Genomic DNA, 25,136 nt, shown 5'->3' with positions numbered 1-25,136 from the left:
CCATTCAATTTGTTGTTGTTGTTGTTGTTGTTAAAGTCAAATTGTGGATCTGACCTGAGGCATTCACATAAAATATCCTAGTTAAAACAATTTTGTTTTATTACAACATCACATAAACGCAGACCAATTGCCCTTTTTTCTTGCAATGTTAAAACATAAATAATATAATAAAAACTCCTGGTATCTGACTGGTCATTTGGACACGTTCCAAAAGGTAATAGCTTATTCTTTGGCCCATTCGTTAAGCATAGTTTCTGAGTTGTGAGTTAAAAAAACGCTTTAGCCAATCCGATCTGGTCTCTGGACGGGACCTGGACTGTGAGGACTGACATTGAGAATGTATGAAGAAAATAAACCTATAAAGGTAATGCATATTTAGATTGTGGCAGCAACAGAAAAGCTCAGGTAGGTCTACTGTGGAAAGATTTGGGCTACAGTTGCTGCAATTCCCTGAACAAAACTGAACACCAACATCAATGTAAAGTGTTTTGCCTCTGCTTCTCAGTGCAGGAGCAACAGTGGCTCAATGTCACAAAGAAACATTGCAGCACAACACGTACCGAGAATATTTGAACATTAAAACCATTTCCCTCCTGTATTTTTGCAAAGCTAACAGATAACAAACCACTAACTGTGCAGCAAAACAATAAAGTGGCAGAAGAATGAAGAAACATCTCTCAATGTGTAAGAATCAGTGAATACCAGAGGGAAGTTTTAGAAGAAGATGAAAATAAAATGGTGTACTTCTGTTAAAACCCCCTCTGCAGTCTGATCCCAGAGAAAGCCTAAATAAAATCGCATCACTTTCTTCAATTTCAGGACAACAAGATAATTTGGGATGAAACTATTAAAGCTTAATACAATTTGCACACAACAGAGACTCCACACAAGTCATTACACGGCCGATCACACTGCAGATTTAATTTAAAAAGAAGCATCTCAACATGCGAAGAAAAGAATATGAATCTTTTATTAGCCTCTCAGAATCAGAGCAGCATGTGGCTTTTGGACTCTAATTACCTCGGTTTGACTTTATCTCTGCCCCAGTTGAACGTTAATGAAATTCTAGGAAAAAGTAATTCTCTGTGAAACCGATCATGATTTAAAGGTGTGTCTGGAGAAGAAATTGCTTTTTTTTACCCTCCACTTCAGAAAATCATCTAAATACATTATGTTAGTAATCACTTAAAAAGGGAGGAGTAAAGAAAACATCTATAAAAAGTGAGGAGTAAAAGATGGAGATAAAAGATCAGATCTTTGGATCTGATGTTTATAGCTTGAAGAAGGACTCTGCTCACATTTCTCATCATCTCTCTGAATGGAAGCGTTGATTCAGGATCAGCTTTATTTTAAATTGCTTTTAGTACTTGTGCATGATTTGAGGGAAAGTTTTCTCTTTCACCTATAGCCGTAGACGCCAAATCAAAACTAGGCGATCTTTTGGACAAACACCGACTTTGCCAGAACTCATGAATTTCAAATGTTGTTTATGCAGAAAATATGAATATTTATATTATTATTATATTTATTCAAAACATTTTCAACTTGTACATCTGTCGATAGGCAGAATCTGTCCTAGTGCAATTTCTATTGACATAAGAGTAAAACAAGTGTTTTTGTATGAGTGATTTGTTGTATTATGTCTTTCATCAGATTGCTAACATCTCCTGTTTTTATTTTAGTGATAATAATGTGAGCTGAATGTTTCCTCGAATGCTATCTTCCCAAATAAAACTGCGTACATCTAATGAAGAGATTAAACATACATTTAATCTTCATTGGCCCATTTCAAGCTCCTACTCTAGGCCTGGCTCTCCCACTGGGGCCAATCTTTTCCTTTCTAATGAGCTTTTCAAAGTATTTTCTCATCCTCAATTGGAAGGTTAGTGGCATGGGGGTGGGTGGTTTATTCTCATAATGCAAGTGTTGTGAAGCCCTTTGAGACAGAAACTGTTATTAAGGGTTACACAAATAATCTGACCTATCTTGATGAATGTTCACTGCAGAAAAGACTCTAGCTATAAAGACGAATAGAACTTAAATGTTGCATAAAGGTTTTCCAGTTTAATCAACCAAAACAGTCGCTCTTTATTTGTACTTATCTTAAGTTAAACACCGTAAAACTGGTGTTTATTTTACCATGGATACAGTTAATCGCAATCCCATCATGGGTAATAATAATAATAATCATACTATTCATAATAATACATTTCTAGCCGCTCACTCATTGTTTCATCCCTCCACTTACAGCACTAGTAATGTTGTTAGTTTGTCTATCAATTGATGCTTTTTGATATGATACATCAGGTATTTAGGATTGGGGAGATTTGACGTAGTGAAATTATATCTTTGCAATCACAAATCTCATAGCTAACATAGCACCAATATATCATGAAGATCTAACAGCAGTGCACAAATAATATCTTAAAATATTTAGGCTTGCATCTAAAATATACATGAGAGAGAGATGGCGTGGCCTACAAAGAACTGAAGGAAAGTGCACACATGTTCGGGCTCATAACATTAATATCGGAGAAAGGAGCGGAAAGCCACACACTCATGAATCAGATACAAGCTTTGTATTTTAAATGACAGCAATTAATGTTTCAGATCATAGAGGCCTTTGGCAGGAGAAAAAGAAGGGAGTATCCCAACTACGTATGGCAACACAAACTACAGCTTCCAAAATACAATGTTGAAATAATACTTTTCTGAAATGGTCCAAACATAGACTGAGTATTATAACCTTCTTAGTGGATATGTGTCATGGATGTTGCATTGGATTGCACAAGTGAAACAAAGCTGTACAGAGTAAACCGCCAACTGAGTGTAGATCTAAATGACATTGAAAAAAGGATTAGAAAATGAAGGGGCAGAAGAATTTAATATTCTAAAGTTAATGGATTTAAAGGAATCAAACTCACAATCATACAGGACAATTATCAGGTGTGTTGCTATGAACAAAGAAGTAACATGTCATAAAATTATCCGAGATCAAACAGTTGGATTGTCTTTATTAATAACACACCTACATTATTTTTTCTCTTAGTCACACAAATTGTATGTGCAACTTGGAGATGTATTTTGTAATTTTGTATCTGTTTTTCCATTTTGTACTGGACACGGCGTTAATGTTAGAGGTTTTGAATGAACTCTCGCTCAATTTCTATGTTCCCATTCTCAACTGAGCTATGGATCACTGTCATGTTTTATATGTCACTCTGGCTTTTTCCAGAAGACAATGTACTTTAATATTGATTCAATGTCCTTCAACATCACCAAATATCTTAGTATTATTTTTCACATCCAGCCTAGAATAACAGGGATTATGTACACCGTGATTTCGTTACCATCAGTCATATTGTTGCCATATTTCTTTAACTTAAAAGCCTTGGCATGCAGTATAGGTGAATGAAGCTGGGAATTAATCAAACATAATAAATGTATGTAAATTATAATCCAGTTATTATTTAAAAACTAAGGGGGCTAGGTGTGTTGTCAAACTAATTCATTAATATAATGGAAAAAAGATAAATGGGCATTAAAGGTCACCTATTGTGCAAAATTCACTTTTTCATGTCTCTTATACATAAACATGTGTCCCCTCTGCGTAAAGAGAATCTGAAAGGTTCAGGAACAAAGATTCTCTCTCTTTTTGTCCTGATCCATTTATATAAAAACCTGTCTGAAAATGAGCTGATCAGACTTTGGCCACTTTATGATGTCATAATGTTTTTTTGGCTTGTGTAACATTTGGCCAATCACCAACCAAGGTAACCCCCCCCCCCCCCCCCCCCACCTTATCACCTGAATCTCCTCCTAGAGCACCATTTTGTTTTTTTTAACCATATATCTCTCAGAGGGGCGTGGGGAGTGGCTCCTTATTTTCATCTGAAGTAACAGACAGAGAATCAGCACTTTTGAAACAGGGCTGAAACAGAGGGGTTTATGGGATGCTACAATGCATGATCTGTTTGGTATTTCGAGCCAAACACTTCAGAGACATGTTTTGTATATATCTGAGACCTATAATATATTGATGAAAAACAGTATAATAGGGGATCTTTAAGTCGCTCCATGTAGAATATTTACATCAATTAAACCCAAAGTGTTTGGATGGATGTCACTTGAAAGTTAATTTAAATGCATGTAGCATTTCCGCCTTCAGATACAAATTGACAATAACAACTATGTAGCAAGAAAATGCAAGACCCTCAATATAAACATAAATACAGTGAACACAAAGCCTTGACATTAACACAAAGAGGCAGGACTGTGTAAAATTGAGCCCTTCTGGATCCACTAAACCTGTCATGTTTTTGATTGTATCTTTCAGGCAATTCTTAGCTCCGCTGGACCTTCTGAGACTCTTAATACACAAGGACTTTCATTGTTGAGAGAACATTTCAGGGAGAACATTAGGGAGAACACAGAAGGCACAGAGTCTGCAGCGAGTTGTTCATGATGATTTAAATGACCTCAAGAGAGAATATCAGAACACAGATGCTGGAGTCATTTTCTTTTTTAGGGATTTATTTGTTCTTAAATTGCAGAGATTCTTTTAAAGCAATAGTCTTTGTCATCAGCCCCTCTTCCAAGCACTGAAACCACACATAAGTGCCTGATAAGCTTTTAACATCTCAAAATGTCTGTAACAAAAATATGAAGCACCACTCCATATAATGTGTCACTCCCCATGCTGGGTCTCATTAATGGATGGCACTTTTATTTCTGTATTAAACAGTTTGCTGTTAAGATTACCGCGTTTCATTAACATGATGGATAAAATGCAGATTCGGGCATCAGACTGATGAGTTTATTAAAAGTTCATTACAATCAGATTTTAGAGCACTGACATTAAGTAACACACGACTATCCTTTAACAACAGATTAAGGTCACAGAAAGACATGTGCAGCTTTAAATAGTAGCTGCAATTACATTTATTCTGATAAATACCAGAACTAGTGTGGTGTTCAGTAAGATCTAGGTTGAACCTGCCATATCAATACAAAAGAAGCATATTTGTTATATAAATACAATTCTTCATCACTCTCTATTTAGGAAAACCTCCACTCTTCCTACACGTGTTCACACACTTGGGTTCAGTCCAAGTTGTTCTCCTGGGAAGAGTCTTCTCAGGGGAACCATCAGTGTTGACTTGTTTACTATTTAACAGATGGCAAGCCTTCTGTTGAATAACACCAGCAGTAATTACTACTTATTCCTGCATTTCCCCTCCAGGGATTAAAAATGGATCATCTAATACCGTATTAAAACATTTACAACAATGAAAATACATAGCAAGGAACCACAAGAGTTCTCAGCGCTTGAAACACATCCATCTGTACTTTTTTTCTCTATTTTTCGGTGGAGCGCTGGATTTGGGGCATCATAAATATTACAGTTAAGCAACTTTTTGTGTGCAGCCATCTGCCAGATATGTCGCCCTACAATTCAGGAACACGGTTTTGCCATCTGAGCAATTGCTGCTATTTATGTCGTGATATCTGTATAATTTAGATTAAAACTTGAGTTTCCTAAAAATCAACTGGTACATGAGAGTAAAATGGTTTAATGTGATCTTAAAACGTTTGCAGACAATTTGTTGTTTATCTAGTTTTAAATCTTAGTGCTCACATTTAAAGTTGTTAACTTGGATAAGTGTAATGGGGATTTTTGATTATGAAACAATGTAAGATTCACAAACATAAAAGACCAGACCCCAATTAAATGAAATATCAATTTAAATGCAGTACATTTAGATTTGGAACCACACTGTGTAAGTACATCATTTTACTTCTCCGCTGTCTCAACTAAATCGGAGGCGAACAGTTAGTGAAGCTAAGGATGAAAACACTTTGAGTGGATGTGAGTGTGTATATGTGTGTCCTTCTGTGTGAGCTGGAGAGAGACCACAGGACAGATCTGGGACACTCAGCCATCAGCAGCAAAGTAGCAGAAAACTGAAACCAGGGCAGCCAATGATCCATTGAGAAACATCGTTCCATATGTGACAGGTCGCCCGCCCTTAAATAAGCTCACGGATCTTCTCCATATTTTATCATAGTCATCCATATTAATTTACACTATAGTAGTGGATGTGGACAACAGTGTGTCGTTTGGGGCAACACTTTACTCACATATGGAAACTTCCAGGCCACTGAGTAACCTTTACTAACATTTTGGACAAGTGCTGCAATATGGGCAGCAAGGTAGTTTGGAAAGAGGGGGGGGGGAGCGGAAGTAGTGCCTTTAAATGTACTGTATTCAATCTCAAAGCATGGATTTTCCACAACTTTATCTCTGTGAGTCACAACAATGACATGTTTACATGCCCACAACACTTGGCAATTATTCCAGTAGCAAGTTTCGCTTGTCGGCTGTGCGTGGTGATGAAAAGCTGATTCGAGGGGCCCCCAGTGAAAAGTTTGCCTAGGGCCCTCACCGACTCTAGGATCGCCACTGATGCAGAGTTAACGTCACACGGTATGTATTTCCCGTGTAAACGACGTGCGAGTGTTCACAACATTAAGATGGTTGTATGATGAATAAGTTGGATGTGTTATAATTAAAGTACTGTTGTTTGGCTGTTGTGAGGCATCAGATTTGTTTGGCTTTCAGAGTATAACATAACTTCTGTATAACATAGCTCCATATTAAATACAATACATCATTACAATTCTAACATATTAATGTTAAACAGTATAAGAAATTAAATATCCACTGGATACATTTTTAAGAATAATTGTGCGTGATATTGCTTTTCTTCCCGAAAAATGACTTTGGTCTGAGTTATTAAAATTGCATCTACTCCTTTGTGAAGTAAACAACACATTTAAGTTCTAGAAAAATGTCTTCTTCTTAACTGTAGTGAACACACTTCACGCTGAATGACTTCCAGACTAGCTGTGCTCTCATTTAAGATGAGCAGAGAGAGACTTTACCCCTCGAGCAGATACATGTGAAAACAGCCTTTTAGTGTCAAACTCTGCAAAAACATCATTCTGCACAGCGAAGCTCGAACATCCAAAGAAATAAAAAATAAGCAAAACCTCGAGTGAAGGGAAACTTTGGGAAAATGAATTATACACTGAACAAAAATATAAACGCAACACTTTTGTTTTTGCTCCCATTTTTTATGAGATGAACTCAAAGATCTAAAACATTTTCTATATACACAAAATAACCATTTCTCTCAAATATTGTTCAAAAATCTGAAAAAATCTGTGATAGTGAGCACTTCTCCTTTGCAGAGATAATCCATCCCACCTCACAGGTGTGGCATATCAAGATGCTGATTAGACAGCATGATTATTGCACAGGTGTGCCTTAGGCTGGCCACAATAAAAGGCCACTCTGAAACGTGCATTTTTGCTTTATTGGGGGGGTCTGGGGGGGTCCGAAAACCAGGCAGTATCTGGTGTGAGGGGTAGGGGTAGGGGTAGGGGTAGGGTTAGGGTAAGGGTTAGGGTAATGTTGTGAATCGAGTGGCCTGTGTTCGTCATCCATAACATACGCCTGCCCATACCATAACCCCACCACCACCATGGGCCACTCGATTCACAACATTACCCTAACCCTACCCCTAACCCTACCCCTCACACCAGATACTGCCTGATTTTCGGACTCCCCCCAGTAAAGCAAAACTGCACGTTTCAGAGTGGCCTTTTATTGTGGCCAGCCTAAGGCACACCTGTGCAATAATCATGCTGTCTAATCAGCATCTTGATATGCCACACCTGTGAGGTGGGATGGATTATCTCGGCAAAGGAGAAGTGCTCACTATCACAGATTTTTTCAGATTTGTGAACAATATTTGAGAGAAATGGTTATTTTGTGTATAAAGAAAATGTTTTGGATCTTTGAGTTCATCTCATGAAAAATGGGAGCAAAAACAAAAGTGTTGCGTTTATATTTTTGTTCAGTGTACATTGTCGGACTTCCTGTGTTAACGCCTTATTGAGCCTGGCACAAAGATAATATACAAATACAAATATAAACAGTCATATCATCACCAGACAAACATTACACTCACCCTCCTTTGATGTAATCCAGGAAGGTGTGCTCTGACTCCACGTTGAATGACAACAAGGACACCTGAGGGAAAGAAAAGGTTGAAACTGATTATCATGCTTTGTAATTAGGGAAAACCAAATCTACCAATCTGCACATTAACACTGACCTCTGAGCTATCCACCCACAAAATGACTTATCCATGCAGAATGGTTTTGACGCCCTGGCAGCATATTAGTATTACAATCACTGAGAGAACATCAGCCTGCCTGTGCGCTGATTGATAATCGGTGTGATGGATAACTAGCCACCGATTTTAATTACAGAGTCAACGCATACAACAAGAGCAGCAAATGTACTCAGGCAGTAAAAGAAACCTGGCTCATTTATTGACATCCATCACTTCTCGTCACTAATAGGACACAGACAAGAGGATCCTTTGTGCATAACTAGGGACTTGACGTTTCACCCCGTTTCAGGTCAGGAGAATGTTTTTCCTTGTACTTAAATGTACTGTCTGGATCATAAGCCCCAACACTGGGAATGGAAACAAACATTTAACAGAGCAGAATTGCCTCATGCAATCCACTGAGAGAAAACCTCCTCTCAGTGGTATAAAAAAAGCAAATGTCGGGGTGTGAGTGCAACGGGAGAAATGCTCTTATCTCAGAACTCAGTCTCACCGTCCCAGAGTTGATGTATCTCTTTTTCTTTATTTTCTTCTTTGCATTCACCACCTGGTACGAAGGCAGAATAGAAAAGAAGAATGATGATTATATAAACTTTCCGCACAGTTCTTGTTATTCACCCTTAGGCAAGTAATAAAAACATCTTTGTCCTACTACTCCATGTCTATAAGGATAATGGGGCAGAGCGACTGAATCCAATAACTGCAGGAAGGGAGAATTGAGATAGCATTGATCATGCCTCGCAGCCAGATACTGGTTATCCAGGGGGATTCGTATAAGCACCTGCACTGCGCTATAAATTTTTCCAGGCACATTACCCAAGGTGGGGATAGTGGAACAAATATATCTTTAGCAATGATTCACTGTTGATAAACAGAATGATAACCACATTTAGACTCAATTGTAGAAATGTGCCAGTGGAGAACAATGTGCTATGTGGGCAAATGCGTAAAAAAAAATATATATAAAAAGGTGAAAAGCAGGAAGACCTGATTTTAAATGATAACGGTACTCGAATATTTTTTAGAACCTGCAGGCAAAAACATTTGTCAAACAGTAAGCTATCGTAATCCAAAATCTCTACTGCTTATTCCATCGGTCTGCATAAAAACATACTATGAAGCACAAGCCTGGAGGGAACTGTGCTGTAAATAAAGTAAAAGGTACTGTACACAGATGATGCCTCACAGCACCACAGCCATTAGGGATTCACAATATTGGATTTCTGCAGACATCCGATACATCAATGTTTTCTTACTTCTTTTGACCGTTGCCAAATACTAAAACTGGTACACCACATATTTAGTTTCAAACTAATTGCAGAGAACATTAGATCCCTCATTCAGAGCAGTTAACATAGTATGCTGTTATTGAGATGCAGACATTAAATGTAATGCTTTTTAAAATGTACAAGTTCTTTGGGGAAAATAATGAAACATACTTCAACTAAGATATATTTATTCTGATGTAACATGTTAAAACACAACAGAAACATTTTTCCTACTAAATTGTTTTATATCCAATTTGAAGGTGTTTATCTGCGGATGATCTGCCGGTATCATCGTGAATCCCTGGCAGCCATCAGTCTTTCCATGTTCACACCATGTCACACAGATATCACCTTTAATGACATCAGGCTCTGTTGACATTAGCCTGCTGTCATCCTCACTCACACAGCTAATGTTTGCAGGCCCCTGCATGTCAGGTTGAGAACACGGGAATCTGAAAAGTTGTGATTCTTTATTTGTCAATGGTGAAGAGGTAGCCTCATGTTGTTTTTGACCACATCTTGAAATTGATTCAAGAGCACTGACCTTGAAAATAATAAATGAAGGAATTTCTGTGTTTTACTTTCTAATTAAAATACAAAGGTGTTTGGTGAAGGGTAATGGATGCACCTTCATCGGCCATATCAGCAATGGGAAAGGGCAACTCTGCATGCCACTCACTATGCTGTCTCTTTCGCACTTGGTCTCTCTTACCTCTCCTTATGTCCATCTTACCACAACCCTCTAACTCTTCGTTGGCCCTGTTCTTTTCTTAAGCCACCTCCATGACTAATTCAAAAGCTAATGTAAAATGGCAAGTGTTTTAATGAGCAGGGAACGATAGGAGCCCCGAAGCACTGAACAATAATACCCAATCTTACCCTCCAAGGACCAACCCAAAAACACTGTAATCAGCAGCAATATGTTGCACTCCCATTTGTATTCTCCCCGCAGAAACACCCTTCCTCATCTGGTCAGCTGCACCACTTAACCGCTCAGATGCTTAATGCTGTGCAAGGTGAGGAGAGGCCGAGGACGCTAGCTGTTGATCTCAAATAGCCAAAACTCTAACAACCAGAGCCTCCTGAGGTCATTAAACTTTGGATGACTTGCTGAGTCGAAGGGTGTTCTGATTTGGACTTCAATTGAAGTGTGTTTCTTGTTCCCATAAAGTGAGCATTTAGGCTAGTCATTGTGATAAAGCTGCAGCCACACATTCAGTAAAAGGTTGCGTACAGTTCTGTGCATTTGTAATATGTGCTTCACCTGATTCGAACACCTAAGACATATGGACACACAGAAATATATATTCAGAACTGGATATAAGGCCTGGGCTTAGAAAATTAGACATTAGGAGAGGTATGTTTTATATTGTGACCTGAATTATACTTGACAGGAGTTGAAAGAGCACAAAAAAGAACAGGATGAAGAATAACAATCTTCTAGACATAATGTCGTGTAATTAAAATACTCAACAGTGAGGTCAACTTTAAGTAAATATGAGATGTAAAATTATTATATGTTTTAAAAGCCACTTCCCTCTGAAATTAAACACAAATGGTTAGGACCTGCTGCCTTTATCTGAACTCACCTCGTGGACGTTCAACTGGTTTTGACCTCGACAGAGCGTTTTGTAGCTGGTAGTGAATTCACCAATGAAATCATGACTTGAGAAAAGAGATAAAAAGAGTATGACATACTGTTCACTAAAGAAGGTACCACCCTGAGAGGTAAACACAGAATACAGTTAGTAGAAAAGATTTATGAAGGTGATGAAAATGTAATTTATTGAGGAGGCTATTATCCAGTAGGTTTTCAAATACAAGACATTTGCTTTAGTTAATGATGATGCATACATAACGACAGTAAGATAAATTGAAATGTAGAATTACAAAAACATTTACAGTATATAAGAATTAAAAGCGAAAGAGCTTTGCAGTTTTAATTGTGCAGAAATGCGTAAAATATCATAAGAGTCTGATGAATGGCAAAGGGATGTCACTAAATAGTGTATTCATGTAATGCAATAAAGTGCGTGTGTGTGTGTGTGTGTGTGTGTGTGTGTGTGTGTGTGTGTGTGTGTGTGTGTGTGTGTGTGTGTGTGTGTGTGTGTGTGTGTGTGTGTGTGTGTGTGTGTGTGTGTGTGTGTGTGTGTGTGTGTGTGTGTGTGTGTGTGCATCCATTACCTCCCGTCTCTGTCCCAGTCATACACCTCTGCCTTGATTGCCCTGTAAGACACATCAGAAAAAGTGTTGAGAACAGTTACGTAACACATGAAACATACATCTAAATGTCCTTGAACAGAAACTTCCCAGAGAGCCTTTCCTGAAATGACACAGTTAAAAAAAGCTGTTAAAGCTAGTTAATTACTAATGAAGGCTGAATTAAAAGAACTTTTTTGCACGCGAAATATATTTTTAAGGAGCTAAAAGGATGCCAAAAATAGTTATTTACATCATTAGTCACTGACAAATCATTTAACCTAAACTGCCACCACTAAAAACCCAAACAGCCTACTTCCTGCCAGGCTTGCATCCAATAAAAGCAACACAAAAAAGTATTGGTAAACTGCCATGAAGGACTTGTTTATAATTAAGTTTGTGTTACTTACAGAAGACAGAGTTCGGGGTTGATAGAGCTGCACATTTCACTGCAAATGCCAAAGATATAAAAGTAACCTCTTGGGAGGGAGCATCATTTCAAGTTCTCATAAAAGTTTGGAAGGCAAGAAACTAAATAATTATGCCTGAGATAATTAGCTGAGAATGAGGAAAGAGCTTGCTCTTTGTGTCTGTATCTGATGGAAAGATCAGTGGCTTTGCCCCCTTCCTCCCATCAGCTGCTGTCAATCATGTGTCTCTGGTCTGGAGGAGGATTGGTGAAGTAGGGCTGCCCTGTTATCCTGACCTGAACTCATTCTCTCTGCACAATGCAAGAGTTTTAATGTGAATATGTGAAACAACCAGTCACTTTTTCAATTTCAATTCTGAAAAAACATATTACATAGCCAGATAGTGAGATTTCAGAGACTTCATTTGAGAAACAATCACATTTTTCATACACTTTACTAAAAACAAGTGTATTCTGATATTCATGGCAGATTACTAACCAGTGATGTGTCAGTTAGCATACTTATTTTCCTAATCAAAATTTTCGTGCAAGAAATTATCATGAGGAAGTGGAACACTATGACGCGATCGAGATCGGTTGTTGTTTTGACTTTCCAAAGGTTATTGTGGTAGAAGAATATATCAAATATAACTTTCTGTTTTCCTGTGGTGTAATATGCTATACTGCTGAGTGTAGGGGGAATCTTTTTTGTCTTTGTAGCTCAATCTGGGGAGTCTGCAGTATCTATAAAGATAAAAGAGCTCTGCATTTGACAAATGCCTGAGTCAAAGGAAATACAAAGCCTCAAAATCACTGTCAGATTATAAACCAGGACAACCACTATTTGTACAAAGCCAATATGTTTGAAACATTATTCAATGATTAGCTTTCGCTGTCTAGGACTTGAAAATAGAGCACATAAAAAAAGCTACCCCTAGACCCCTACATCTTGCCATTAAATCCTCAAAGGGAGACAGGCTCCTTTCATGCTTCCACTCCATCTGTCTGACCCAATTAGCTTCTCCAGGTGAGCAGAGCCGGGATCGCAGTGAAGAACCTAGGTTGACACCCAGCGTGTTGGAGAGGGCAATACCTGACATGTTCTTTGACGATTTGTAACCATTCCCATGGCTGTCTGAATCTACACACTTTTGTGCTTGTGCGAACACACTCACACACACAAATGAACACATAGCAGGACTCCTCTGTATTTTGAGACACCCGTCAACGTCTTAAGGGCGATGAGTGCAGCCATGTTCCCTTCACAATTGACTTTTTCCTCCATTCTTTTATGACTTTTCTGCCAAAAACTGAGATCCAGATAAGATAGGAGTTTCACCTGGAGCCGCCAATCAGAAACGTAATGCTCTGAAAGGCCAGTTGTGGGCAAATCAATAAACAGCCAGCCAAGATAGCTTATGGTCAAAAACTGTCCGGTAATGTTTCTCTTTTACACCAGATAAAATAACAGTAGAAAATCAATGGAGTCTAAATTTGACACTACCAATCCAACACCGCATATTGAAAATCTGCTTGGCTTTGATTTCCAGTGGAAAAGCACACTTCATCTGCAGAACACTTAATCATTCATCATATTTTATCTCACCTCTCATAGTCTCCGTTGCAGAGCGCTCTGACAGGGATGGAGAAGGGCTGCCATACAGGGTGCAGCGTGTTTTTCATCACTTCAGTCTTGTGGCAGATGGTGAACCTGGAAACGCAGGTCGACAGGGATTTAAAATCCTAAAAGACAAATCTCTAAGAAAAAATACAGTGTGAACATATTCCTGCTGCGCTTTGCTTTGAAACCATGTCTGCATGAATTCATCTCAGTGCCTCTGAGTTCAAGGGATTTCAATGTAATTCTTTCGACCTTGGATCACTTCCTCTTTGATCCCCACACCCTCCTACCTGTCTTTGATAGGCTAAATGAAATACCTGCTGAGAAGAAGAAGCAAGAGACAAACTCACGTTCCATCCTCATTACTTCTGTAGAAGACCATGAAGGGGTCGGACTTTCCAAAGAAGTCCTTCTTATCTAGTTTGTTGGCACAGAATTGCATGGTGGCGTAATCCTGCAGACAAAGAAAAGAGAAATGAAGAGACATAAAAGTAAAGAACATTCTAAATCCATGCTTCTGCCTCTGTTTTCCTACTGTTTGTTTATACGTGCTGTATGCCAGGATATAAAAGCTCTGGAGCAACAAATAAAAGCAATGTGCTGAATTATAATAAGAGAGGGCAAAACATGCCAGTGGGCCCTTGTTCCCAAAAATCTGGAAATGTATTCATTACATTTTCTTTATTATGCAACTCATTTATATATCCCATTACAACAGTGGATGGGATAAGAGTTATCAAATGTAAAATACCTTGGTGTGCTGCATATAATCATGGTAACAGTATCAGAGACAGAGCAGAGGGAAGGAAATGGATGCTAAAACCAGCAAATGGAGGAGGGGAGGGGTTGTGTACAAAAGGGATGTGGAGTGTGTGAGTGCTGCTAATGATACATTAGAAAGGCTGGCATTACCATAATTATACTAATTTTAGGCAGCATTTCGAGTGAGTGCTGCCATTAAAAGGACAATTAACAAGCTCCATAATGCTCTCGGCTCCAGATAGTCTGCCTGTGGTCAAGATATTAGTCGGTGTTGATAATAGAGAGGCACAGTGAGCACAAACTGGATAGGTAAATGTCCAGATCAAAAGAACTCTGCAGTGTTTTTCAGAACTGACAGCTTTTATCTCAAGATCATTTTATCTGAGACTTTCTTTGAGCTGCTCAACATACGGCATATGCAAGTCAAGAGTCTAATCATCATATCTTTAAGCCAGAGATGTGAGACCAGAAGACATTCAGAGCCCTCCACTGGCAGAAGAAGAGCTGTTTTTTCCCACTGGACTCTCTACGTTTTAGGTTTTGAAGTGCAGCTATTAGATCTGAATCAGCATGGTGCTTGGCTAGCCCTCCATTGATTGATTTGACCCACATCAGTGAGGCTCGATCTGCCTCTGACCTGCCTCTCACTAACCCCCATCACGGAGGAGCAACCGCTGAGAAAAAGACGGATGCCACTAAATGGATACTTTTCTAGAAAATTGAGCTGATTTAATTATCCCATTGCTTCTAAACAACGTTTTTGTTTCCAATCAGCATTGTGGAAGACAGAAGAAAAGTAAAAGCGCTGATTAAAATTGTGAAGCGGGGGTGTAGTATATCTATCATTTTTCATTCTATTGTTTTGTATTCCCTTTGTCATATTGTGTTATTATCTACTGTATGCGTCTACAGATTTAACAATATATGTTGGTGAGAGAAATGTTTACATTTTTTGCAGTTGAAAATGTATAAACCAAGGGGATGTCTAACATACGGGACAGATTATGGGTCCAATCCAGCACACTTGAGAACTGCACAATTTTGCAAAAGGAGCCATTAATCCAATACTTCATATAAAATGCAATGCTATCCCTATGTGCCCATTGTGGGCAGCCCTGTCCTAGAGTAGCAGGCCCTATACTGATATGCTATTATACGTCCCATATGCTTAGGCTACATGACACAACACTGACACTGAAAATGTCCTTGTCAAAAAGTAGAAAATGGGAAATAGAGTGTCAGGGTTTTCAATAATGACCAGTTCGTATTTCTTCACAGAGGTAAATTGGAAGCAAGTGTCCTTGTTGTGTTCACAGTAGCTTTCAGTGCTTAAAGTAATAATATTCAGCACCACCAGCAGACACATCATGGTGAACAATAAAATAACTTGCAAGGACATAAGAACAGACACGATAAATTAGTTGTTGTCAACAAGAGGTCTGCTTTTAATTGTAGCTGAGAGATCAGCAAGGCATCTCAGGCTGTCCATCTGCTGTTTGTAAATGGATTGTTCATTTTGTGAATGTACTTTTACATACATAAGGGACACATTTAAAGCCGTTGTTTATAGGTTTTTGTACAATGAGCTTACTGGTCCAGACCACTGGAGATCTAAATGGGCAGTTTTTGTCCCATGAACTCAAATACTTTTAGAAACATTGTTAGTGCAGGTCGTAACTGCATCTTTTAAAGCTCATCAATGAAGTGGGTTTTTGCAAGAACATTTAATTTGACATGTTCCTATTGTGGCTTGTTCTCTGGATTTAAAGTTTGCTCTGGTCCGTTATCTACAGTAAGGCCTTATAATTAGAGGCATTCTATCAATATCCCGCCTAACGCTGACTTGGCCTCTAGAATTACACTTACATGGCAACGCGGTGCCTTAAGCCTTCATTAGGCACAGATAACACATACCAACCTTGGCGCCCAGCATCGTTTTCTCATTAGGTCAGGAAAAAACGGCAGAACATTAATTTCAAACACTGAGGTTTAGGAGCAGCCAAGGAATACTGAGTGCAGACTGCATCTTTCTTTCAATGTCTCTGCTCCATCAGGATGGGATGGGGTTTGTGGAAAGAGATGCAAACTGCCAATTTCAAAAAGTGGGACTGGTCTTTCAATAAAATTCCAAACCAATGCCAACAATAGCTATACAAATAGCGTTATATGCTAACCCAATATGAGCCAAAGGTTTGTATGAATCATCATTTAAAAAGATATATATTTTTATGCTTCATGCATTGCTCCTTTCATCTGGTTGTTTGTCTACGTGTCTATGACCATAAGCCTCATTTTTGTCAATGTGAAGAAAGGTTTTACATACGCACAAAAAAGCAATCAAAAGACGGCGGTGATACATATTTTTAAGGTTTTGCTTGAGGGAAACAAATCATACAATCCAAAACATCAACAGTAATTACAATGTTTGGTGGTTATATGAATGGATGGTTATGATGCAGTATTCACTACAGAAAGAACCTCTCATATGTGAAGTGCTGTCTGGTTTACTCAGATCTAAATTAGCCAGAGCCGCTGCTGGACTGTGAGGATGATCTGAGAGAGAGCCAGCCGCTGCTCAGCATGTCCTGAAGTTACCACAGCCAAGAAGAAGCCTTTGATCCAAGCAGAGGCTGTTACTCTGTCTTATGATACCTGGCTAAACCCCCACCAATGGGAGAGCCTCTCCCTGCAGAACTTCCCCAGTCGTTCCCAATCCGCTGGTTTCCCCGAACAAGAGTTGTAGTGTTTACCTGAGGCGATGCAGCAACTCAGCTGCTGCCATGTATTGGTCACAGGTGGATTATAGAATAAACACCACCCAGATGGACTCTTTAAATGCTAGAATTCACAGGTGTGGGACTTGTACCGACAGCAGGGCCTTCAGATATTATTACTATAATATGTGTTTTCTCTCAGTTTCCTGTCCCAGACTCAAACATGAGTTATTTCCATGTATGCTCAAAGTTTGTGTAAACAGGGCAGGTCTGGTGTGAAATGTCAAGTCTTTGTCTCTCTGAGTCTGAAAAAAAGGAAATTGTCATTATACCAGTAATGATCATTTGCATTTATATTAGAAAACTGCTTCTTCAAGTGGTGCTTCTCAGTGATTATGCTAACTTCTATCACTGCAGATCCACTGCACCTGATAGCAGCCCTTCAATGAATGTGCTTGCTTCAATTCAGCAAGAACCAGAACAGTAAGGGTTATCTTGGCAGTTTGTATTAGTGTTGGGAAAATACTGAATGTGCTATAAAGTGGCTTGTTTTTCAAACTCAAATTGAGGACTGCTTTTTGTTTGTTCATGAAACCAAATGTTTTTTGCTCAACATGTAGGACTGGAAGTTACAAAGCTTTAAACGTTAGATGCTTACATGCGTTATGATATCATAAAGTAGTCATACAGCAGTTGCAGCTCAATGACTTGCTTTATAGCCTCCAAGGGAGGCCAGTTGTTCCGGCCAATAAGTCTTTCTACTTTGCTGCACTGGCAGCAGTGTAATGCGATTATTTACTATCTTCATTTAGCAGTGTAGAGCCAATGGGCATTAGTGAACACAGTTTATTAGGGCAGATTCATGGATTAACACGCCACACATCGGAGGAGAAGCGATTGGGGTAGAGGCGAGATCATTAAATAGCTATTCAAATCCACAGTATGTTCACTATGTACACAATTTCCAATGACAAACGCTTTTGCATAGTGACATGGTGTATCCTGCTGGTTTAATGAGGCAGTTATGCAACACACATATATCTAAATGAAGTCAAGGCTATTAAACAAGCCACTCCACCTCAGCAGGTATGTGAACACTGCTATATGCATTGTGTGACTTACACAACATGCACCATTTCCCTACAGTGTGTCACATTCAATTTCACAGTGACATGCCAACAGCTCCAGTGAATCTGTGCGATTGCACTTTAATGTATCGTTTGTAATGTAAGCTAATAGACAGTACATGTGTTCAAACTGTTCAGACTTACTCTGCAGTTTCCCAGCTCCTCCGCAGACAAGATAATGGTCCCACATTTCTTCCCAGGTATGCCACTGTGAAAACAAATAGAGATCATTCAAAACAACAAAGCACAGAAAATATTAAAGGTCCCCTCGATCGTTTTGTCGAGAGGCACTGTGGGTTGAATTTAGTAATACCCACAAGTCATGGAATATAGTTAACGGCACACAACTACGATCTGAATAACTCACTGATGGAAGAAAAGATAGCAGCATTAACCATTTTTGGCTAGTCTGTTAATCTTTTAAAAGAGGGTTGAAGTACACCTGAGGAGCAGGGACTCACTTTTACTCCACAGGTTTGATGAATCACCTCCTGTATGCTATATCCAGCAGAGTAAACCAGACACCTAAATAAGTGACACTTCTCTTTGAGGCTGATAATGCATACATTGCCTTGTTAGCTCTGCTCATTGGTTTATATTTAATACAGTAGGCCTACTTGTAATGTCAGCTCAGAGGACATTTTAACATTAGCTGCACCTATGTTACATACGGAACTTGGAAAACGGGGATTCAAATATTTCACAGCATGAAAAATAATGGGCTACAAAACATACATTTGAATTCTCCTATCTCAAACATTTTAAAGGGTTTTAGTTATGTATTTGTAAATTATTTTTGTCATTGTGAAAACCTATAATATCTGTGAATCATAACATAACTTTAAAGCATTATAGCGCATCGCAATTTGTGACATTAAGTGACAGTTTGACGTCTCTAATGAGCACATTGTTTTGCTTCACCACAGCAACTGAATAAAAACAGGTCAAAAACAGTGGCTCTTAAGTTTGTTTTTAGTACAATGTGAAATAAAACTGCTGGGACACAAGACTCCTCTGATCCCTGTTTGCCTGAATTCACTTTAAACCTCTGCAGGCCTGCAGTTGTTTACCGCTGATTCCTGCTCCAGCAGATGATCAAGACATCGCAGCACAAGAGAGGTTCCCTGCGTGTCTGTGTTTTCACGCTTCACCTCTTCAGTAGCTTGCCAACCTATCAGAAATTGAGACAGAGTGGCTCCAGATTTCTTTAAGCGGAACAAAAAGAGATTTCTTTATATCCAATCTCTGGCAACTCTCTGCATCCACTGAAGCTGTGGGAAAGAAGGCGGACCCTGTTCCACACAACACAAAGCAAGACAGCACTATCCACTCCAGCTGCTGACACTCCTATCATCTTTCCAGATAACAAAAGGAAATTACATGTGGGTCCTGCTGTGGCCTTAGCTGGAGAGCCTTCATTAGAAGGTCAGACATGCTGAAGATCCTCATCAAGCTGTGACAGCTGATCTGACTGGCAGTAATACTGGATTTCATACAGCAAAATAGGAGGCAGCCTTTCACTACTGCAGCAAAGGCTTGCATTATTTACAAAGACAGAAAATTGCTGAAAATATAGTATCGGGTATGCCAGGGGACCGATTAAGAGATAAAGTGTATTTTCCTTTTGCTTATCTGCTGGTGGAGGAGGGGTTTGTTGTGTTTTAGAGATATAGGGTCGTTCCATTAACCTTTCTCAGGTTTCCCAGGCCCATATTATACGTGGTTTTATGCTTCAAGGCAACCCTTATGATCAAATTAGATCAATACCTTAATATAAACCTACAGACCAAAAACATCCAACTGGAAATGCTTTACAAGCAGCAGTGCGTGCAGGAGAACTTTCATAGTCTCAGCATTTAATGAAGCAAAATGTCAAATGAAGCCATCCCACTCTGAAGGGGCCGGCACACTTCATTTCTCAGGCTCTGCCACCAGGCTCCATGGAGACCAATCTCAAGGTGAATTAACTGTCCTTGAATTATTGATGTTTCACTCTAAATCGCTGCTGTGCAGTTTGAGGACACTTCAAAGAGCCAGTAAAGCCCTCCTCCATGAGGCCAGTAAACCCTGCACACTGCGCAGGTCAAGTTATCTCACTCGGGTCACGATAATGACCGATACTCCTTTCAAGATGTGAAATGAGATCCACTGATTGGTAACATATCAGCTCCAGACACGTAAAGATGCCCCACCCTGCTCTAATCTCTGCAGCTGAGATGAGAGCAGGTACCAAAAGGGCAATGCTATTTTAAATGAGGCATGCATTATTGAGTGCGGCATTTCCTCTGACAATGACTAGTTAACTTGAACAAGACAACACTGAGTGGATAAATTCAGTTTGTGCCGTTTCTCTTTGGCACAACAGTTCCTCTTTACTGTCCGGACTGACGATAGTTCTAAGAGCTTCTGTGGTGAAATGTGACGGCTGGTGATACGAAGCGTCCTGCATCGAGAGGCCTCATTCACTCACCTCTCATTCACTGATGGTCCCTCACTGATGATGAAATTAAGTGAAATATGCTGCAGCAGCCCTTCTTGCTGTGCTATCTGTGTGTGAACCAGGCCTTCACTCTGACTGCTGTGAGGGACTGACAGGCGTTAATCAGCTGTTTATGTGAATTACTTTCAAACATGTTTCCACTGATTTTTATGCTGCTCAAACCTTTTGAATATTCGGTTTACAACAACATATGGTGTTTTTTATGTTTAACAGTCGGTCAAATCCCAGCTAACCATGTCAACAGAACAACGTGACGGCATTCAGTGTTTCAAGTGACATCATGAGGCATATCAATGAATACAGCTACAAACAATATAATGCGGAAAATAAAATGTAATTTTACTCTCTATTTTCTGTATCTTGCTTCACTTTTTTTACATATGGATGTTATGGTATCCTTATCAACCAGCACAGCTACATGATTTGTCATTATGATTTAACATCGTAGCTCCGTCATAAGCATGTGTGAGACTGTGTATGTAATTAAGGATGCATACAAGGCTATCAAATTCAAGTTGTATTATTATCATTTTTCAAGGGCATTCATTATTATAAATTAAGATCAATAAGTTAACATACTGTAAGGCCAACATCACTTGGTGCTTATCTATATAACAGTCACCGGTATTCACTGCTGCTTTAATGAAGCACCACTTACCAAACAAGGGGGTAGGTCAGAAGAGGGCGAACGATTTACAAAAGGACCCTCGTCTGCAGACAAACTTCACAAACACCCCTCAATGATGAGATCATATTCATTAGTTGCTCGACAGTTTATAATGCATGGTCAGTAATAAGCACAACTTAAGTCTGCAACATTGTTCATTTGTACGCTTTCAGAGGGTCGCTCTTACGGAGGTCCACTTGAGCTTGTTTAACCACTCTTTAAATTGCTTATGTTTTAATGACCATCTGAATCTTCCTCTACTCCTACTGTCAGAGAAAATAAATCCTCTTGAACACAAGAAATATCAAAGCCAGATAGTTATATTGCATGATATTTCAAGCAAAGGAATAAGAAAGCATGCTTGGCCACACTGAAAAGTAAATCATTTAGAGAACAATTCCTCCAACACTTTCACACCGTAAAAGAGATTGAGGGTCTCTGTTTGATAATGTCTACAAGGCACTGAAACATGTGTTGTTGTTTTTTTACAATCAAACACTTACTTAATTTCCACTGCCAGTAACCTTCAGTGCCTTTGAGCGTCATAGTGCTCATCCACAAAGTCAAACAAAGGAACATTTGAATTTCAAACACTACATTTATGATTGGTTACAAATACATATTTTATAACATGAGTTCAAGGCTGAAGGACCCTCTTATCTCCTCACAGTCCTGAGTCAGATAGTTTGGGAATAAATGACTAAGCCCAGTAACATAAGTTTATCAGAAGAAAATAAATGTAAGTATCTATGCTACTATATAACATAATGTCTTCTTAACAGTCAGGATGAACACTAGTAAAGAACAGATCGTTGTGCAGGAGCAATAAAGAAAACTAAATTCAGCGAGTGAAGTGCAGACAGGTGAAAGAAGTTTTGATAAGGTAGTCTTGCTCAGCGAAGACTGATGAGAGTGTGTTATCCTCCATGGCTTCTGTGCTTCCAGTGAATGATTAATGTGACATCATAAAGGCATTAAAGCTTCCAGCATCCGAGCAATGCAGGTGAGTGGTGACTGCACTAACAAACTGCTAAGCAGCTATGATTCTCAGGGCCATTCACAACTCTCCTGAATTAAACTAGTCGCTGACAGGCTCCCTTGGCATTCAACACAAAGGGTTCCAGATGGGTCTGACCAATCCAATGACAGCCTGTGATGTGTGATAGTGGGCTTAATATTAACAGTCAGATTATCATCATGTCAGAGGGGATACCTCTTCATGTCCCTCATACTTAACAGAAACCCAGAGGATCAAACAAATCTCCATAAGGAAAACAAACAAGGACAGACAGACATGAAGCAGGTCCATGTAGCAGAGTGGCTTTCTTTACACAGAGAGATATTCAAGGTAGAAGTGCCGTCATGCTCTCAGCTCACACTGAAACAGAGCAGAGCTTTGACAGAGCCCCTGCTTGATCAACTGAATGGAAAGAGATCAAGCAGCATTTTTTAGCAACACTACAATTACAGGGCCAAAGTTTCCATTTCTGCTGTTCTGCAGAATACCAATGAGAATATCTCTTTCAATGGAAACACATTCGAGTCATATATTTATCTAAAGAGCAAGTATCAAAGATCATTGTGCATGGCATCTTTTATTATGGATATTCAGGCTTAATGTACGACCACTATAATTTCCCATCTAGAGGCAGTTGCTGTCGTGAGATGGTGATTCACAATGCCTGTATTCTCCATTACCTATCAGTGCGGAGGTGGGGTGGATGGAGGTTGGTGAGATTAAAGTCCGGAGAGGGAGAGGGAAGCAATTGTTGATGCCGTTCACATTAGGTCATTAGGATGAGAAATGGTCTTGATATTTAACAACGCTGAAACGTGTCACGCATATGAGAGTGGGGAGGGTTATCCGCCCCAAAAAAATGAGTGAGAGCCCAAGAAGAAGAAAATGATTTTTGTTCACACTGCAGCTGTGGCAGGGTGTGTCTACGTATTTCACCACCAGACAAAATGACTGCAGCGTTACCATGCTATGAACATTTTAACTTTGCAATTTCACACCTGGGAAAAAGCCAAATAAAAACATATTATTTGAGATAGTGAAGTGCATCAAGACAGGAAATATGATCATCTTCACTGCACGAAAGTAAGGAAGATTTATTTGTGAAATTGCCATGGTTGAAACACTTTGGTGAACAAGATGATAAAGGCAAATGGACAAATCTAACTGGCTTGACTCAGAAACCAACAGAGATGAAAGGTAGAATGATAATCTGGCTTTGTGCCACTGTAAACGTTCGGGGCAGTGGGCAAGTCATAGTTGAACAGAATTAAACAAGGTTGCCAAAACTCTATGTGGGTTCAAATGGGATTATACCCCTAATCCCCTTGATCTTCATACACTGATAAACATCCATAATCCCTCACCTCACAAGGGTTTAAAAAGAGATGATATAAAGTGAGCTAATTTAGAAAAGGACACCAGAATACCAAACTGTGGTTTTGAGAAAGGGGGAAGAGAGCTGCTTTCAGTGATGTTTGTGTTTAGATCAGGTAGCTACAGGCAGCCTGTGCTAAACTCTTTGAAGCTCTGTTAAAATAAACACAAAGCAAGTAAATAGGGCAAATAAATGTGGTGCCGAAAATGTCAGAGGGATATACAAAACAACCGAGAAAAGAACACTTTTTTTTACCAAAGATGAAAACACATTGTCACAAAACTGTGATCCTTTCTTTCCCTTTGTTACAAACCGATTCAATGGATAAGTCTACCATTGATGCATAATTACCATTATCACATCCTCCATGGTAAATCCTGTTATCCAAGGAAATACTCTTATGTAATTATAAACACTAAATATGAAATACAATTACATTTCAAATGCATTGTAGTATGGATGTAATGAGTTTTGATTATATAAATGTTGCCATGGGCCCTAATCACTGTAATAATGTTTGATTTATTGTGATTCTGAACAAATGAGGCATTCATCAACCACCTGCAAGCGAACAATTGCTTGTTTTGACAGAGAAAGAGAGGATTAGGAGTTGTCAATCACAAAGAAACGTCCTCTCTCCGGCTGAATCTATTGAAAGTCGTGACAGCGACTTCACTTCTTTCCCTTGTGATCTCTCCTGCCAACAAGAAAATCCTTCTCCAGAGGACGTAACGAGCCCAATCCAATTTCCCCCTGGCAAGAATAGAACAACCCTCTCTCTCTCAGAGGCAGTAAGAGATGGACAATTATTTTTGTTAATACAGTTTTACACATACGTTTGCAGTCACATTTGATCCTATTTTGAACTTTTCAACATGCTTGACATTATATCATGGTGTGATTCTCATCTCCCGTATCCCCTCTGTATCACAAGGCAACACCACTTTCACCCCCCCTCTGGTGCTGGGAGGCCAATAATGGAATTCATTCCATGTTACACCAGGACACCCTGACCTGCTCTGTGGTGGTTACTGCTTACTTTAGATTGCAATCTGCTGGCAGACTGATCGGTTTTGGCTGCTGAATAGATTAACAACATGGGAGTGTTAGAGTCGGGCAGCAGAGCGCTCGTTCAGAGGCTCTCTGGGTGCTTTTCACCTTTCCATCAGATCACAGCCTGTGGCCATGACAGAAATGAACCCGCTCTGATCATAAGTGTATTAAAACCAGCTAATCTTTCCGCAGAGTAAAAACATCCGCTGCCCTTAAACT

At 39.3% G+C, this 25,136-nt stretch overlaps 1 protein-coding gene across 3 annotated transcripts in view; it reads right to left on the bottom strand.

Annotated features, from left to right (window-relative positions):
- cpne5a (copine Va) overlaps positions 1-25,136 on the bottom strand; it is a 76,682-nt gene that overhangs the window by 23,860 nt on the left and 27,686 nt on the right. For all 3 annotated transcript variants that reach the window (XM_034209271.1, XM_034209272.1, XM_034209274.1), the window contains 7 exons: positions 18,449-18,512; positions 14,052-14,155; positions 13,687-13,791; positions 11,657-11,698; positions 11,062-11,137; positions 8,698-8,751; positions 8,037-8,098 (listed from right to left, as the gene is read on the bottom strand). In XM_034209271.1, coding sequence (XP_034065162.1) covers positions 8,037-8,098; positions 8,698-8,751; positions 11,062-11,137; positions 11,657-11,698; positions 13,687-13,791; positions 14,052-14,155; positions 18,449-18,512 — 507 coding nt within the window. The remainder of the gene's footprint in view (positions 1-8,036; positions 8,099-8,697; positions 8,752-11,061; positions 11,138-11,656; positions 11,699-13,686; positions 13,792-14,051; positions 14,156-18,448; positions 18,513-25,136) is intronic.

The sequence above is a fragment of the Gymnodraco acuticeps genome, unplaced genomic scaffold (assembly GCF_902827175.1).
Source record: "Gymnodraco acuticeps unplaced genomic scaffold, fGymAcu1.1, whole genome shotgun sequence".
NCBI lineage: Eukaryota > Metazoa > Chordata > Actinopteri > Perciformes > Bathydraconidae > Gymnodraco > Gymnodraco acuticeps.
Note: the sequence above shows the minus strand (reverse complement) of the source record. Positions and strands in the feature narration are given on the sequence as shown.